At 38.6% G+C, this 17,701-nt stretch overlaps 1 protein-coding gene across 2 annotated transcripts; it reads right to left on the minus strand.

The window, feature by feature from the left end:
• Positions 1 to 882: 882 nt before the first annotated feature.
• Positions 883 to 17,598, minus strand: si:dkey-222b8.4 (uncharacterized protein KIAA0895). Of its 2 annotated transcripts, XM_041248107.1 has the most exons (8): positions 17,275 to 17,598; positions 13,221 to 13,891; positions 10,677 to 10,820; positions 4,153 to 4,170; positions 3,444 to 3,576; positions 3,046 to 3,351; positions 1,625 to 1,722; positions 883 to 1,114 (listed from the first exon to the last, which is right to left on the minus strand). In XM_041248107.1, exons 1-8 carry the CDS (start codon positions 17,297 to 17,299, stop codon positions 956 to 958), a joined length of 1,554 nt encoding a protein of 517 aa, XP_041104041.1. In that variant the 5' UTR covers positions 17,300 to 17,598; the 3' UTR covers positions 883 to 955. The 2 variants fall into 2 exon arrangements, with proteins under 2 accessions (XP_041104041.1, XP_041104042.1); XM_041248108.1 differs by lacking the exon at positions 4,153 to 4,170 and having other exon boundaries at positions 17,275 to 17,596.
• Between the last annotated feature and the right edge of the window lie 103 nt (positions 17,599 to 17,701).

Genomic DNA, 17,701 nt, shown 5'->3' on the forward strand with positions numbered 1-17,701 from the left:
TTAAAATGAACCAGCCATTAACTGTTTTTAAATAACTTATTTTTTTTAATTTCCTTTACTCTTATAGGAAGACAAGACAACAGAACAATGACATTACATCAAATATTTTTATTTTCTGTTTGGGCTGTGGAAAAAAGGGCTTACTGTACTTAAGAACAATGTGTGATTACAGTTAAACATTACCATCAATTCTTTTGCATAAACATGTGAAATATCAAGCCCAAACAGACCTTGTATCTTAGTATGAAACGGCAGACAGTGCTGGTAACACAGAACACACCATATTTGACACACAGTACTCTTCTTCACAGTGTAGTACAATGCAGTACTATCTAATGCTTTTCATAGTGGAAACATTATACATGTATAACTGTATAAACAGTGACCTCAATAAATCACACTTAATAAAGTCAAATTTTTCTAAAGCTGTGGTATTGAAATAGGTGACTTTAGAAAGGTTTTTATAAAACTTTTCAACGAACTGTATGACAAAAACTTAATTTTTCAAACAGCCTAGTTTGAACACTCCATTAACTTTATTGTTTTGGTTACTAATTTCCTTTTTGTGAAGTAGCAATCAAATGTGGGTGTTTTCATAGTCTGTTTGATTATTTGTATTAATACCAAAGCATACATTTTACATGTAAAATTGTACCAAGTCTGAAATTATATCTATTTGTATTGCGTTGCTCTTTAAATTCAAATTCAATATGACATTGCCAGAAAAAAAGTGTTTTAATTGACCAGTTCCTGTTGTTTTTAATTGACCAGTTCTCAGGAGTTTTCCTCAGATATTTATATATATATATATATATATATATATATATATATAATATATATATATATATATATTCTATATATATATAGGGGTCCCCCTGAGCTCATCAATACTATATTTACAAAACAGTAATGCTGATAGAAAGGTAACAGGACATGAACTCAGATGATATTAGTGTTATATAAGCACCTGTAGTTCTGCATCAGTAATCTGATTCACTTCCATGATCTTGTTCAGCTGCTCCATATATCGGCGCTGATCCTGGAGAAAGTATGGGATCCTCACATTCTCCATCATGGCTATTTCCTTCAGCCGATCCACATCCTCATAAGATACCTTTAACAGAAAACTGAGTTGTTCACCACTACACTTTTAGTCTAAAGAAATTAATAAATAAATACTCTGTAATCACGTGCTGTATGAAGTCCCATGGAACAGGGCAAGTGCCAAAGCAAATTCAGTGAATTAAGTTCTTTGATATGGCTAATGAAATAGTAAATAGCTAGATGAGAGAATCCAGTCTTTAGGCAACCCTGTGAAAATCAGACTTATCTTGGGATATAGCCAAAACTTTAGTAACTATAAAATGCAGATTTTACTTTTTATACTCTTAATAAATGCTGTTCGATTTACTGCAGACATTGACAGTATTTAAATGTTGGCAATCTGTGGTTGCATAACTGTTTTCCAAAAATGCAACTACTACACTCACTTCCCTCTATTTTGATTCTGATGATCAAAAACTGCTGTTTTAAACATAAACTAATACTTCTGCCTTAAGAAAAACACAATAAATGATAAAAAAAAAATGAATTTAGTTTTGAAGTCCAATCTGTTAAATATTACCTTTCCAAGAGCTGTCAAGAGTGAAAAGTTTATTTTCTCCCTGTACCTCAGTATCTTAAGGATGCCATCCAAGTACACCTGATCCTTACCGAAACAGCCTAAAAATAAAACAAACATATAGTATTTCAACAAAACATTCAGTTGAAAAGCATTCACCAACTGCTTGGTAGTTGCACGTATTTTAAATTGTGCTTCTCTATTTTTTATGGCCAGCAAAAATATACATCCAGCCAAAAACAGCAATAAAGTACATGCAGCGGTCCAGATAAACTGCATACTGAGTGTTTTTTACTCATTGAAAAAATATAAATTATGCATGATATTTAAATGTAATGAGTAATGAATATGCATAGCAATTTTGCTGCACAGCTTGAGTTCGCATGTCATCAAGCTTCTTGTACTTTGTCAGTTCCTGGCATCTCAATGATCAATTGTGAATAGACTGCATGCGGTAGCTAGAGAGTGGAACATAGAAATGCCGGGACAGCTAATTGTAACCTGCCTGGGAATTGCCAGAAACATGTGACCAGTAAGTGTAGGTTTTCAATAATTTTTGGAAGGTAAATCTATATAATAAATACAACATTCTGTGTTGGAGACGGGGTGCTACATATTGCTATAGCAGGGTGATCAGTAAAGAATACAATATTACTGTTTCTTTATTTGCATTAGTGCAGTATGGGTATAGTTTTTATAATTTTTGGGAGCGTGTCTGTCTTTGAAAGGGAGAGCACAAGAAAGCATGTTTTTTTTTTGTTTGTTTAAATCACTGGAAATATATAGTATGTGCATGCAGGCCTTTTGGATAAGTATATTCCAGCTGCAGCTGTGGAATAAAAAAAAAAAGTTCTGTTTCTGTGTTTATTTCCTTCACAGCCATATTGTTTGTGGTCAAATAAGAATATTTGTTGTATTTTGATTTTATTTTAAGACCAAGTTTTTGTACAGTAGTTCAAAGTAATATTACAGTTAAAATGTAAGGCCCAAAATAAATTTAACATTCACAAATTGTCTAAACTGGAGAATAAATTGCTCAATGGCCCAAAACCTTATTTGGCGCGCTGTGTATATGTACTGTAACTTTACAATACATATTCTTCTAACTTACAAAGACATTTTCTTGCAAGAGGTGCGACAATGCTCAGTGCTTTGCAAATGTAGCCTTGCAGGGATTTTGCCAAAAAAAAGATACCACATAAAGTTTGGCATCCCAGCACATTTTATATAGTAGAGCACCAAGTTCTGATTGTTAATCCAAAATTGTGCAAAACCTATGGAGCTAAATGTGACCTGCTATCTTGCCAGGATGACCTGTCAAATTACATCTGCAGTAAAAAAGGTTCTTATCCTGGTAAGAACAATGAACTGAACTGAATTTAATTAACTTAAATAAACTTAAGTGCTTGAGACTGAAAACCCACCTGGCAGAGAGGTATTGGTCTGGCCCCTTTTGGCCCGCACACAGTAGTTCCAGCGGGTACTGGGGTCCTTGACAAACTTTCCGAGGCAGCGGAAGAGGTCTGTGAAGGACATGCGGCTAGCCTGGTACACAGTGTAGTAGAGAAGGGCTGCCCTCCACAGGAAAGGGTCCTTGCGGAAAAGCACACTGTGGATACTAGCCAGACCCTCTTCTGTGGGATTGATGGGTTTCAGACTGTACTTTATACGCCCATTGCCATTACACCAAGGCTGAAGATTATTATTAATGCCCCGAAAATAGTGAGTACCTATGGAGAAAGAATAGGCGGTGTGGGTGAATTACTACATGAAGCACTGTCTCATACTACAATTATAAATCTTTTGCTATTCTTGTACAGACCTATTTCATGTCTTAACATGCCTTCTAGCCAATGTTCCCGTGCACTGGAGATGTTGATGGTTAATGTTGGCCGACCATTGACTACTGTCATTGAGGCTCTGGAAAGAAGGTCATCTGTCAAGTGAACAACAATCTGCCAAAGAAAACAGTTATTTTCCATATTAACATTTATGAAAATAATAGTTACATCAAGGGGCTTGTACTTATGGGCAATAAAGCACATATTTTTGTGAGAATTATTACTGTTGAAGGGTCAAGTGTGGCACTGTAACAGAAGCAGCACTGACTTCTTTAACTCTTGTTTTCAGCACACAATTAAGTTGGGAATTTAAAAACCCTAAAGGATGTTAGATTTGAAAAACTGCTTATAGGCTTTACTTGGGCTAACACTTGAAACTGCATTTACAGTACAAGCACTGAGTTTACTGATCTTGCTACAGCAGACATCCCCAGCAGCAGTTGATTTAATGCATTATACCATTTTAGCATGATGAGACAGCTACTTCAGGCACTAGGTATGCTCATTCAATGTAGTGATTAGATTTAGAACAGTTTGAAGGTCTTTATAAGCATTAGATGGTCATTTACCAAGGGGTGGGTTTGGGATAAAATGCACTGGAAAGCAAAACACTAACACTCATACAGTACAGCAATTAATGAGCTTAAAAAAAAAAAGTTACTGTATAATTAATCCGATTTTAAATTCTACCTTGAGTTGCTCTATCACCTATGAGAGAACAGAAAACGACAGGAGTTAAAAAGGGAGAAATACCAGGAAAAGGTCTGTGAAGGAAAGATAGATATAGTACAGGACAAAAAGGAATCCTAAAAGATGGTGTGTCCATGTTAAAAGTGATACAAAGTTTTGCAAGAGATTTGAAGAATAGAATTCGCTGTCTTGAAATATGAGACCCCGTTCCCACTGTGCTATCCCAGGGCTGCCTCAGGGGCACCGCAACCCCGTTCACATTTTAAGGAGCCTTTGTGTGACTGAAAAGGAGGCCTAAAATGTGAAATGTGCTGAATTGTTTTTTTTTTCATTTTTTCTTTTTATATTTTTATGGAACAATAACCTGCACTCAGAATGAAAGAGCTACCGGGATACACAGTAATCCTTGATTTGTAGCAGAAGTTTCTTATTAAAATTGTTTTTTTCGATGTAGCACAGTAGCAATTTTATGGTATTTTGACTTAATGTTATGGTATGTCAGGGGGTGACGGGCCACGCTTACCCCCACCCACAATCCCATTACTTTCTCAAGAATGCGGAGGTACAGTCGCCACTGCTTAGAACGGGCGCATTAACGTGATTCACCCGCAGTTAGTGATGTCCAGTATAACTCCCACACAATAACCTTGCATTCAACATGTCCCCCAATCAACAGTACAATAATCAAAACAAACAAATACACTACTGTTGTATCACCAGTAGAATAACATTAACAAATAAAATAATAACTAGAACTGCCAGGCAGTTTTACGGCTTCCAAGCTCACTACCAATTGGAAATTTTGGCAAGCTGTAGCATTGCAGCAACAGATCAGTTTTATGGAGCACTTTCAATTCTAAATAATGCATTAGTTCATTATCTCACAATACTTTATAACTTTAAACACCACAGTAACCCTGACCCTATCTACACACTGTAAGGAGTTATAAGTTAGTTTTACATTTGACCTTAGAGAGGTCAAAAGTCACAGGCAAGGTGATTTTTGGATAGAGCATATATGGGTTCTTATCTGTGTTCCACAGTAACCATTAACCTATACACGCTCTGCAAGGAGTTATAAGCTACTTTTCCATTTGACCAAAGATTTTGAAAGGTTTTTAAAGAAATGAGTCAGGTAGCCATATTGGTTTACGCACAAACACCATTTTTGAAAAAGTCCACTGATATAGTGCTGATTCTTGTCAACTTTGAAGTTAATCAAACAAACCGTTTTTCAACTGAAACGGTTTCCAATTTAAGAAAAAAAAGTGTAGTGGCCATCTTGTTTTACAAAAAAACACAATTTTCCCCTATTTGAATTCCATTGTCCCCAGGATGATGCCTACCAAGTTCAGAGTTAGCTGGGGCACATTTCTGCAAATTTGGTGGTAGACATTTTGATATTAAAATTTATCTTAAAAAAAGATATTAGAAACTTCTGCTTCGCAAACTTGAAGCGGGTTTGGTTGTTGATTTCAGATCAATTGCTTCACCGGTTCCCAAGAAGAAGATTTTGAAAGGTTTTTCAAAAAAATGCATCAGGTCCCATCTTGGTTGATGCAGGAGCGTAATTCTTTTGCACCCAAATTGTATTCAACCTGTGGTGATACCTGCCAGGTTTGATGTTGATTGATTGCATGGCATTCGAGCAGGAGCAGTTTGAAGTTTTGGGAAGAATAAAAAAAAAATAATAATAAAAATCTTTACAATAACAATAGGCTTCCCCAGCCATGAAAGCCTAATAAAAGGCATTGAAATAGTACAGTGAAAATACAAATTGTTACACTTTCAAATTCTAAGCAAGTTACAAGCTTACCAGTGTCATTAACCAATAAAATAAACAAATTTCAAATATTACAAACAGTTCTCCGTTGTAATAGAAAAAAAAAAAAAGTTAGTTCAATTCAGCATTCTCCAGCCAGATTGTCATGAGACGCTGTTGTTGAGAACAGAAAGGAATCCCAAGTTTGCTGTTGTTTACATTTCTTTCCATTCAATTTATGTTTAGCGCTTCCCATGTGTTCTACAATCTCGACTACAAGTGTAATCTACAGCCTTGCTGCATGAAGTACAAAACAGCACGTTATCGACGTGAAATTCGTCCTTGCCAAACTCGGTCCGATCTTTAGGGGTGATTCTTTTTGGCATCTTTGAACAGCTTTAGATACTGACTTACCTATATGGTAACAGGGTCCTGGGAGACAGTCAACATGGTTTTAGGAAAGGGAGATCGTGTCTAACTAACTTGCTTGATTTTTTTGAGGATGCAACATCGATAATGGATAATTGCAAAGCATATGACATGGTTTATTTAGATTTCTATAAAGCTTTTGACACAGTCCCGCACAAAAGATTAATTCTCAAACTGAACGCAGTAGGGATTCAAGGAAACACATGTACATGGATTAGGGAGTGGTTAACATGTAGAAAACAGAAAGTACTGATTAGAGGAAAAACCTCAGAATGGAGTGTGGTAACCAGTGGTGTACCACAGGGATCAGTATTAGGTCCTCTGCTATTCCTAATCTACATTAATGATTTAGATTCTGGTATAGTAAGCAAACTTGTTAAATTTGCAGACGACACAAAAATAGGAGGAGTGGCAAACACTGTTGCAGCAGCAAAGGTCATTCAAAATGATCTAGACAAGATTCAGAACTGGGCAGACACATGGCAAATGACATTTAATAGAGAAAAGTGAACGGTACTGCACGCAGGAAATAAAAAATGTACATTATAAATATCATATGGGAGATACTGAAATTGGAGAAGGAATCTATGAAAAAGACCTAGGAGTTTTTGTTGACTCAGAAATGTCTTCATCTAGACAATGTGGGGAAGCTATAAAAAAGGCTAACATGATGCTCGGATACATTGTGAAAAGTGTTGAATTTAAATCAAGGGAAGTAATGTTAAAACTGTACAATGTATTAGTAAGACCTCATCTTGAATATTGTGTGCAGTTCCGGTCACCTTGCTATAAAAAAGATATTGCTGCTCTAGAAAGAGTGCAAAGAAGAGCGACCAGAATTATTCCGGGCTTAAAAGGCATGTCATATGCAGACAGGCTAAAAGAATTGAATCTGTTCAGTCTTGAACAAAGAAGACTATGCGGCGACCTAATTCAAGCATTCAAAATTCTAAAAGGTACTGACAATGTCGACCCAAGGGACTTTTTCGACCTGAAAAAAGAAACAAGGACCAGGGGTCACAAATGGAGATTAGACAAAGGGGCATTCAGAACAGAAAATAGGAGACACTTTTTTACACAGAGAATCGTGAGGGTCTGGAATCAACTCCCCAGTAATGTTGTTGAAGCTGACACTCTGGGATCCTTCAAGAAGCTGCTTGATGAGATTCTGGGATCAATACGCTACTAACAACCAAATGAGCAAGATGGGCTGAATGGCCTCCTCTCGTTTGTAAACTTTATGTTCTTATGTAAACTGAAGCCTCATTCAACACTGAACTTGAATACCGGAAGCAGTTTTATTAGACAGGTAAGGTTACATAAATTTAAAGCAAAGTTGCCTGTGTTAATATTTACATATGGCACGTGTACTGATTTGGTTATTATCAAACAAACAAAAAAAAGCCTTATATGTTTTTTTCCCCTCCCTAAATGTAAAACAAAAAAATCTCCAACATCATAGAAAATATGCGTTTTTCCATGTTATCATACAAAATCTAATTGGCAATGTGATATGAAAAGGCAGCCTAAGTCTGCTTTGCATTCATATACAGTGCCTGTAGAAAGTCTACACCCCCTTTTAAAATGTTCACCTTTTATTACCTTATAGCATAGAATTAAAATGCATTTATATATATAAATGATTCCAGACCCTCACGATTCTCTATATATATATATATTTATCTTCACATCCAACCCAACAACTTCCAAGTAAAAAAAAAATTCTAGAAATTTGTCGAAAATATATTAAAAATAAAAACTGAAATAGCTTGGTTGGATAAGTGTCCACCCCCCTTGTAATAGCAATAATAAATTAGCTCAGGTGTAACCAATCACCTTCACAATCTCACACCAAGTTAAGTGGCCTCCTCCTGTGTTAAATTGTAGTGATTCACATGATTTCAGGATCAGCAATTCCTGAAGGTTCCCTCTGCTGGGTAGTGCATTTCAAAGGAAAGACTCAACAATGAGCACCAAGGCGCTTTCAAAGAACTCCGGGACAAAGTTGCTGAAAAACTCAGATCAGGGGATAGGTATAAAAAATATCAAAGGCCTTGAATATCCCTTGGAGCACGGTCAAGATGATTATTAAGTAGTGGAAGGACTATGGCACCACAAAGACCCTGCCTAGATCAGGCTGTCCCTCCAAACTGGATGACCGAGCAAGGAGGAGACTGATCAGAGAGGCTACCAAGAGGCCAATGGCAACTTTGCAAGCGCTACAGGCTTTTATGGCCAAGACTGGTCAAAGTGTGCATGTGACAACAATATCCCAAGCACTACAGAAATCTGGCCTGTATTGTAGAGTGGCAAGAAGGAAGCCATTACTCAAGAAAGCCCACCTTGAATCCTGTTTGTAGTATTCAAGAAAACACTCAGGAGATTCTGTAGCCATGTGGCAAAAAGTTTTGTGGTCTGACGAAACTAAAATAGAACTTTTTGGCCTAAATGCAAAGCGCTACGTTTGGCGCAAACCCAACACAGCACATCACCCAAAGAACACCATCCCTACTGTGAAGCACGGTGGTGGCAGAATCATGTTATGGGGATGTTTCTCATCGGCAGGGACTAAGGAACTTGTCAGGATACAAGGGAAAATGAATGGACCAAAGTACTGAGAAGTGCTTGAGGAAAACCTGCTGCCTTCTGCAAGAAAGCTGAAACTGGGACGGAAGTTCACCTTTCAACATGACAACGACCAAAAGCACACAGCCAAAGCTAGTTGGTAGAGACCAATCCCAACAAACTCACAGCTTTAATTGATACCAAAGGTGTTTCCACCAAGTATTATCTCAGGGGGGTGGAGACTTACCCAATTATGATCTTTTAGTTTTGTATTTTTAATATATCACTTTTTTCTGAATAAAAACCTTTTTCCCCCTAACAGTATGGAGTATAGTGTGTAGACAAGTGGAAAATAATCCTCATTTAAATGCATGAAACTCTGAGGCATTGACACAACAAAATGTGAAAAAAATTCAAGGGGGTGTAGACTTTCTATAGGCACTGTATATATAAAGGCCAGCCCTGGTCCCGGATTGGAGGCCCTGGACCACATCGAAGTGGTGGCCTGAATCTAGGCTGGCCATGGGCTGTCTTTTCTTTTTTGCAGCCTTCACATATGAGAAAAGGCAGCCCTAACAGTACGGCTAGTTTCACACTGGTCATTTTGTTGAGCTGAGCAGAGCTGGAACCATGAAATTCTGGCCTTGCAAGATATCTGGAACTGGCTCGAAACGATAAAGTCTAATAAAAGATTTCACAGGAATTCAGAAATAAAAGGTCTAAACCACAGAGCAAAACAGTGTGGTGAGAAAAAAAATAAAAAAAATAAAAGCAGGATTACAAAAAAATAAAAGATCATAATAATGAAAGAGGGTCAGACTGCAAAAAAAGTAAATATTATGATTTAATGGACTCAGTTCTTGGTCACAGACCTGCAATGACCGGCACCGATATGCTGAATTAGTCGACTTTGACTAGTCTGGAATCGATGTGCAGTCCCACACGGAATGAAGCTGAGTTTACATATTACATAATTCTTTAAGCTTTAAAACCTTTAAATTGTCAAACGCTGACAGGTATCATTTAAAAAACGTAGTGTGTTAACTGTAAGATCTACTGCTGTTTCATTATTTGTATTCCATCTATTTTTTCAGTAATTGCGCATATTTTTTTGTGGCTCCTTTATAAACCAGTCCTTAACAAAAAATAAATAAATAAATAAGATACAGGTATAGGAAATTTGCAAAGTATGTGCAAATCACATTAAATATGGTACTTTTTTAATATCCTATATTAACATTGCATGTATAAAAACAAGCTGTAAAGAAAAATATCTTTAAATATGTTACGCTAAGATTTTGTTTTTAATAGGCCTACTTTAAATGTATTTTTCGGAAGTGTTTACTGGCATTTTTCAAATACTATCTGTAACTTTTTAAAGTTATTATTAGTAGTAGTAGTAGTCGTAGTAGTAGTAGTAGTAATTAATCTAACTTTAATAATATGAAATAAAATTATTCGGTTTGTATTTGTATTCAGCAACATGTGAAAAACAAATTAAAAAAAATAAGAGAACCGCGACCTCGGGATCCATTCTCAAAACCAATCTACACCACTCCTCTGTGCGCCTGTGTCACTGAATTTGACGTCACTTTCCAAAGTGCAGACTGTACTTTGAACAGTAGTGTGAAAAGGCTATAGGACTGGTGACTAGCAAGGATGCAGGTGAATAAGAGATAAGCAGGCAGTTAAGTACTCTGAATTAAAACTAGTAACAGGAAAGGATTTTTTTTATTTATGAAAGCTTGTTTGACTGCCCATAACATACCTCACCCATGCAACCCTCTTTCTCCATGTATTTTTTCACATGATACCAAATCCGGCTCTTGGAAAGAAGGCTCCCACCTGTTGCCTGCTCAAATTTCTCATAGTTTCCATATTTTTGCAGGGCCAGCTCCATGATCCTGACTGCCTGCAAGACATGGAATAAGATAAATATCAAGAACAATGCATAACTTTTACATGTCTAGTATAAATAATAATTTTATGTTACAAGACGAGAGAAATAAAACAACTGTAGGATATACAGCTAGCTAGAAACAAGTAAGCAGTTTAATTATTGTCCTGACTAGTTTCTTGACAGCTTTATACCATTATAAGATTTGTGTTCCTCTGAAAATATTACATTACCTTTGCATTGCATATTATCATCAAGCTTTAGCTATTGATTTTCTGTCTAAGCAAATTAGTTGCGGATTGTTCAACTGGCAAACTCTGACAATGAAGACAAATGGTTCTCAAGACCCAGGGGATAGATGAAAGCTCTGGGGCCTGATCCAAGTTTGACAGTGTAATTAAAATTGAACAGCTCTGTGTACAGCAGGTTTCTTACTGTCGAGGCTTACTTTAATTTGCAGTGTTCATTTTAAAAATAGTCTCTGCCTAATTTACAGAAGAGACTATTTGACCTTGACTAGTTATAAATCAATTGGAACAACACAAGGGATACTGATAGTTGTCAACCAGAGTATAAGTTTTATTTAAAAAACGTTGTACAGTGGTGACTGGTATGACAGTCAATGTGGTACCAGTCTTGGTTGTCCCCACTGTAGGAATGATACTATTTCAGGGGTTTCTTTTGTTTTCCTTTGTATCTTTGAAGGATTAATGATTCATGCGTTAATGCTTCAAACTAACACTATTTAATACGAAACTATTTTAAAGCCTTTTTTCTCCAAAAGTTTTGAATTTGAGGTTTCGTGGTTGTATTTTCTAGATTTGTTCCTAACTTGACCTGAATTACTGCTTTATTCTCCTGCACAGCCAAACTCTGATATGTTTTACTGCACCATAAAATATGCATCATTTAATGATAGGGTAAGAAAAATGTCTACTCTGCACTTTGAAGTACGTTCAAGAATTAATTAAATTCTGCTAATGGAAATTGATTAATACAGACATCCTGACACAATCTGCAATTAAAATGTTACACAACATTCCTGGTCCAGTTTCATAATTAATAAAAGGAAAAGCTGAGCTATATGTTTTACTTTGTTCTAACAGACTTAAGTACACAGCTAAAATGTTAATGATTTCACTGTTGTCTAAAGACTGCCTGTGTATAAGATAAGAAGAGTACTATGTTACAAAAAGCAACTTCTAACATATGTATTTCAGGTGGATTGCATTACTTATATTTGGCTGCAAGTGACAATTGATTCAAACCTAAAAGAGGATATGGTGCTTCTTACAAAACACTAATTATCAAAAGCACAATGCATATTCACTTCATTCTATTCAGATACCTTTGATCTAACTATTGCATACGAATGCTGTATTTTAATTGTTTGTGTGCAATGCATGGCAATTACCAGTATTTAAAGTCTAGATTATGCAGAATCTTTAAAATGTACAACTATTTCTTCTTTTGTTATAGATCACTCATTTATTTTTTGTACAGTCCAGAGTACAATCCTGTGCATGAGCTCTTTAATGGCACTTTTTTAACTGCTGACAGGATGACAAACTATGCTCGCCTATTCTCTTTTTGTTTAAGTTATCCCCCCCCCCCCCCCCCCCCAGTTACATAATTCGAGCAGAAATCAAACAAACATACTGTAGAACTGAATTCTAACTGGGGGCCAACTGTTTATAAAAACATGGTTGGGTCAATGTGAAAAGTTAGGGTCACTTATCTGCATTTACTTGTAATTTGTTATAATTTTTTGTCCCTAAAAAGAAAAAGTAACATGTGGACAGGCTTTTATAAATGGTCAACTGTAGTTTTTGTTTACTGTTTTATTTATTTTTTCAATGATGATATTAGTCAATTTGAACTAATATGGCATTTGTCTTAGGTGCAGGCAAAGCAACTCAGTATAACAACGCCTATGTTGATGTATACAGTTTGTTTCTATATTTATATTTAATTCAAAGCAGTGACAGTAAGCTCCCAAATCAAATTCTTTATTCTTTTGAAGGAGAACTAGTGTTTAACATTTAATTATTACAGTAGGTATTTCATTCCACCTCTGCTTTTCAGGAAGCAGTGCTTGCATTGAAGTGTCATGTAACCATTCAATGCTGCTCAATCCAGTTTCTAATAATGGTCTCACTCAAAATAAGTCATCATTCTTTTAAGATGATATTAGTTTCAAATTAAGCAGTCTGACCTCTCATCCTTCTTCCTTTTAATACATGATGATTAGAAAATACATCTACTGCACTGTTTTGCAGCCTACACATTGTTACTAGAAATGCATAATTTCAATTATATGTGACAATTAATGTCTCACCAGGCTTATGTCCGACATGCTCACAAGATTGCCTTGGTCACAAGATGTACCATAATGATATGTTATGCTCTTCTTACCTGTCTTAAAAATCTATCAGATGCACTGCTGTGCCTTGCCAGCACAGGAGGAGAGGCAGGATTGGCATACTCAAACTGAGGGTTGTAGGTGAATTCCGACTTAAAGAACTTGGCCTTCTCCTTTTCTACATTGGAAGGTTTGATAGCAGTCAGTATACATAGCTTCTTAAGGGAGTTATCCCCTTCTTTTGCTTGAGTCTTGGGCAGCTGAGATAGCTTTGTCTTCTGGAGGCCAGAGCAATAAAACCTCTTGGTCCTGCTCCTGGGCCTTGGTGACAATCCCATGGTGCTCCCTGTGACATCGATAGTGCGAGTGAGCTTGGAGTTGTTGGGGAAACAACCTCTGACAATTATTGCGTGTCTGGTCACCCACTCTTTGGCTGGCAGTGGCTGGGGAGTGTTAGTCTTGCGAGGTTCCTTACCATGCGTTGTGGATGAATACTTGGGGAACTTCCTGCACTTTTTGTGATAAGCCGAAGATGGCTTTGGATTCTTCGTCTCTTCTTTTGTCTGCAGCAGGACATTGTAGCTGCTGGTTCCAGTTGTGAAAACATCTTTCAGGATACTGGAGGAAAGACTGTGGAAGCCAAATTGACTCACACTAATAGGTTTTTCTGTAGGACTCAGTAAGTACTTCTTGGAGAGCTCCAGCTCTGGCCAGTGAAGCCTTTCTGTAAGAAAAAAATAAAATATAAAGAATTATATTAGAAAAAGGGGAACTTCAAACAAACTGAGATTTCAAATGAAAATCTTGTGATCCAGTGTGAAGTGTGTACATTAATTTAAAACAAGATACACTTTTAATGTACAAAATTAAAATGAATATTACTAAAATTAGAACAAGGCTTAAACCAGTGTAAGAAACTTGTAAAATGATCTTTAGCAGTAAAATGATTGTTTGGAGTAAAGGACAAAATGTTACTTACCGTAACCCTGGTTTCCTGAAAGAGAAGACAACCACCGATGACACTATGTATGGGATATGCCTTAATATCAGAGCTACTGGTAGGCCTCTTCCCGGGGTGACGCACTCAGTCACGCCCACCAAGTGATTAAAACCGTCATCCTGAGGAACCATTTCCATCGAACCCGTGAGGGTGGCTGACGCAACCTTGCGGTTGGTGGTCATCTTCTCTTTCAGGGAACCAGGGTTACCGTACGTAACCTAACATTCCCTTTCAATTCGAAGACAACCACCAACAAAATTATGTATGGGATAATGTATATCAGAGCCGTCGTGAAATGCAGCTTATGAGGGATGCATCAGAACTGCATAACTCAAGGGTTAGTGGTGTGATCTTACACCCTCAAGGACCCTTGTACCACCTGAGGGGTGGAGTCGCCATGCTGATGGAAGAGGACCCATCCTTGAGAGGTCTGCTGCCCAATTCACTACTCTGGGAATGTGCATTGCCCACACTGACAGCAAGTTTCTCTGAGCCCACATTAAGAGCCTGAAGGCAATGCGATGCAAACCCTGGGGCTGTAGGCCAACATACACCACCACTGTTGTTTTGTCTGTCCAGATTAACACATGTGTACCTCGCAGCACTGGGAGGAAGTGGTGAAGAGCAAGGGAGACCGCCTGCTTGTTTATATGCAGGGACGTTCAGCGGTCCAGCCAGGATCTGCCTTCCCAGACTACCCCCCAACCCATGATGGAGGCGTCTGTCTTAACCACTTGGCGGTTTAACACCAATCCCATTGCACACCCTCTCGCAGGTGAGATGTCATCATCCACCAGCGTAGGGCTGCCGAGCACGTATGAGACACCATCAGCCGACAGTGTCTGTCATGCTTGGGATGTAGGTGAGCTGGACGATCACGGGAGGAGCTTACTTCCTTCATGAAGTCCGGGAAAGCCGGGAATTTTTCAGGGTCGAGGAGCTATCGCCTGCATCTGGAATACGGACCGACATGGCTCTGTCACTGGTGTCCAGGGGACCTGCAAAAACGCTGCAGAACGCCCCATCAGTGCTGATGTCAAGTCCGACAGCAGTGGAGCGCTGGCTTCTGTAGAGTGCATGTCTTCCTGTGGTAGCTGGGACGCCTCTTCTCGTTCACCCTAATGAGTACGGTAGTTGGGGCGGTATTGGAGCTGGGGTTGCGGCTGGAGCCGTAGGTGCCTGTCGAGACAGGAGCGCCAGGACCTGGACCATCTGAGCCTTCAGGTCCATAATGTCCCTGGCCTGTTTAGAAAGCTTCACCCTTCTCGCCTGCAGGGATTGTCCAGCAGGGGGTCCTGGGACAGTTCATGGAGGAGGGGCTTCGAGAGCCACTGACGGTCTGGCCACCGAAGACAGGGAACTCGCCCTCGTGGCCCTCTCCAACCTGTTCTCCTTCACCCGGGGCTGAAAAGCTGCACAGATACTGCAGGCCATGCTCTCTCGAGGGCCAAGGTGGCATGCTGGATGCCCAAGCACTGTGCATAGAGGGTATGCCTGTCCTCCTGTGGGATCTTGGCCCGGCAGGAAGTACAGGTGTGGAACCCAGTGTTGCCCGACATCATAGCGAAGTGTTCTGCACCGACTGAGCACAGCGTGCACAGAACACCGCTTGCACTGGATGCACCATGTGTGTTAGACCACGTCCACTGTAATATACAGCATTGTGCATTCAAGCACCGATTGCACAGTGGGTAGGTCTACGCAGCCGGCGAGGTCTACTTTCCAACGGGGTGAATGTAAACACAGCCCGGTGGAGGAACACACAGCTGGTTAGCTGTTATAAACAACCACGCTGCAGCTAATCCACAGCACGACCCTGACAAGCACAGCCATACAGTCTAATACAGAGACAGGGAACACGCAGAGGAAACCAAACAACAAGGCCCACTTTAGCTGCCGGACGGCGGCTGGTGGAATCACTCGACAGCGGGGATGCAGCAAGGCCTAGCCCCGTGGAGGAACTGTATTCAACCAAGTTGGAAAATAGACACACACTCACGCAAGAGGTACTGCACAGGCAGTTGCTCACACACGACAAACCGATAAGAGAAAGCAGCCTACAATGCAAGCGAGGAGGCTGCTGAAAGATACGAATGCAGGGGAAATGCAATCGACTCGAGAAGCTCTTTTCTATCAACACGCTCAGCTAAACACAGAGGTTTTACTGTACCATCTTGAGAAGGAAAAAAAAATGGCTTCCTTTGGATGATAGTTTTATCCCCTCGGTGGGCGGGAAAGAGTGCGTCACCCCGGGAAGGGGACTACAGGCAGCTCTGCTATAAAGAGCACTCCAGTACCTACTCAATGGGCAGGCGTATCATATACATAATGTTGTTGGTGGTTGTCTTCGAACTGAAAGGGAACTACATTAAGGGATCATACATAGACCTCTCTCTGAATAATATTGTTGTCAGTAAAAAAAAAAAACTGAAAACGAGGAAAAACATGTAATGTATAGAAGTTGCAGATCACTCACAGAATTCACTGGCAGATTAGATCATTCTCAGAATCGAGAATTAATTTAACCATACCGTACATATCTTTAAGCTTAAGACACTCGATTATTACAGTTTATTCAAATACATATTGGATGCGTTAAGTGACTGCGTGTCTCAGGTGCTCTGAATGAGTGGAACTGAGCATGTCACCATGGGCTCTGAGCAACTCACTTACGTAAAGCACACACTGTCCATTAAGCTACGTATATGACTTCCTCTGCATTATTGTAAAAGCATGTTTTTACACACACACAAGTACTGTTGTGCATCCTTGGTCTCATTACAGTACTAATACTGTACATTTAACTACAGTCTGCAATCTTATAATGCACTGATAATTCTAGGGGATGTCAAGACAATAACAACACGACACTTGTACGTACTCAACAGTGGTACCTCGCATTATTACTTTTTTAAATGAAAAACGTTTTTTAAAACGTAAAACGAAAACGCACTGCAATGCGACAAATCTTTTTTTTCTTATTTTTTTTAACCGTACAGCATAATTAATTATAAAACCATGTTGTGCTAGGCATAAAAATAATGTGTACCCGCTAGATAAAATGAAAGATATACAGATGCGTAAAGATTATTAATTTTAATACATACCGGTTACTTTAATTGACTCTAGCATTCCGTTTTGAAGAGGAATTCAGCCTGCTGGTTACGGGGAATGATACCCGGTAGTTAAGCAATGGTATTTAGTATTCAGAGGAATAAAAAACAAAGTGGAAAACGATGTATCCGATAAACTACATATGGGGTTAACATAAACATCTAAACATCTAAATTAATAAAAACAATATAAAAACACAAGTCATTATTAGGATGGATACAAAAACCATGCAGAATATCTCTGTTACTGGTCTGTGCGCTACAACGCACCGTCTGTGATTATTAATGTGAACAGTAGTGTAAACACTCCTCAGCTCCAGGCAGAAGTTGCCATGACACCAGCAATTCGTCACAGGGTACAACTTCCTTCACATTGTGCCACACTTTCTTGGGTTACATGCTTTAAAAAAATAAATAAAAA

This window comes from Polyodon spathula, chromosome 4 (genome assembly GCF_017654505.1).
Source record: "Polyodon spathula isolate WHYD16114869_AA chromosome 4, ASM1765450v1, whole genome shotgun sequence".
Taxonomy (NCBI): Eukaryota; Metazoa; Chordata; class Actinopteri; order Acipenseriformes; family Polyodontidae; genus Polyodon; species Polyodon spathula.

Excerpts from the sequence above, each read along its gene's own strand:
- si:dkey-222b8.4 (XM_041248107.1), bottom strand. The coding sequence starts at position 17,299 with ATGCTAGAGTCAATTAAAGTAACCG. Across the intron at positions 10,821-13,220 it reads CTGATAGATTTTTAAGACAG|GCAGTCAGGATCATGGAGCT; the intron begins GTAAGAAGAGCA and ends CATGTCTTGCAG. Across the intron at positions 3,352-3,443 it reads CATGTTAAGACATGAAATAG|GTACTCACTATTTTCGGGGC; the intron begins GTCTGTACAAGA and ends CTTTCTCCATAG.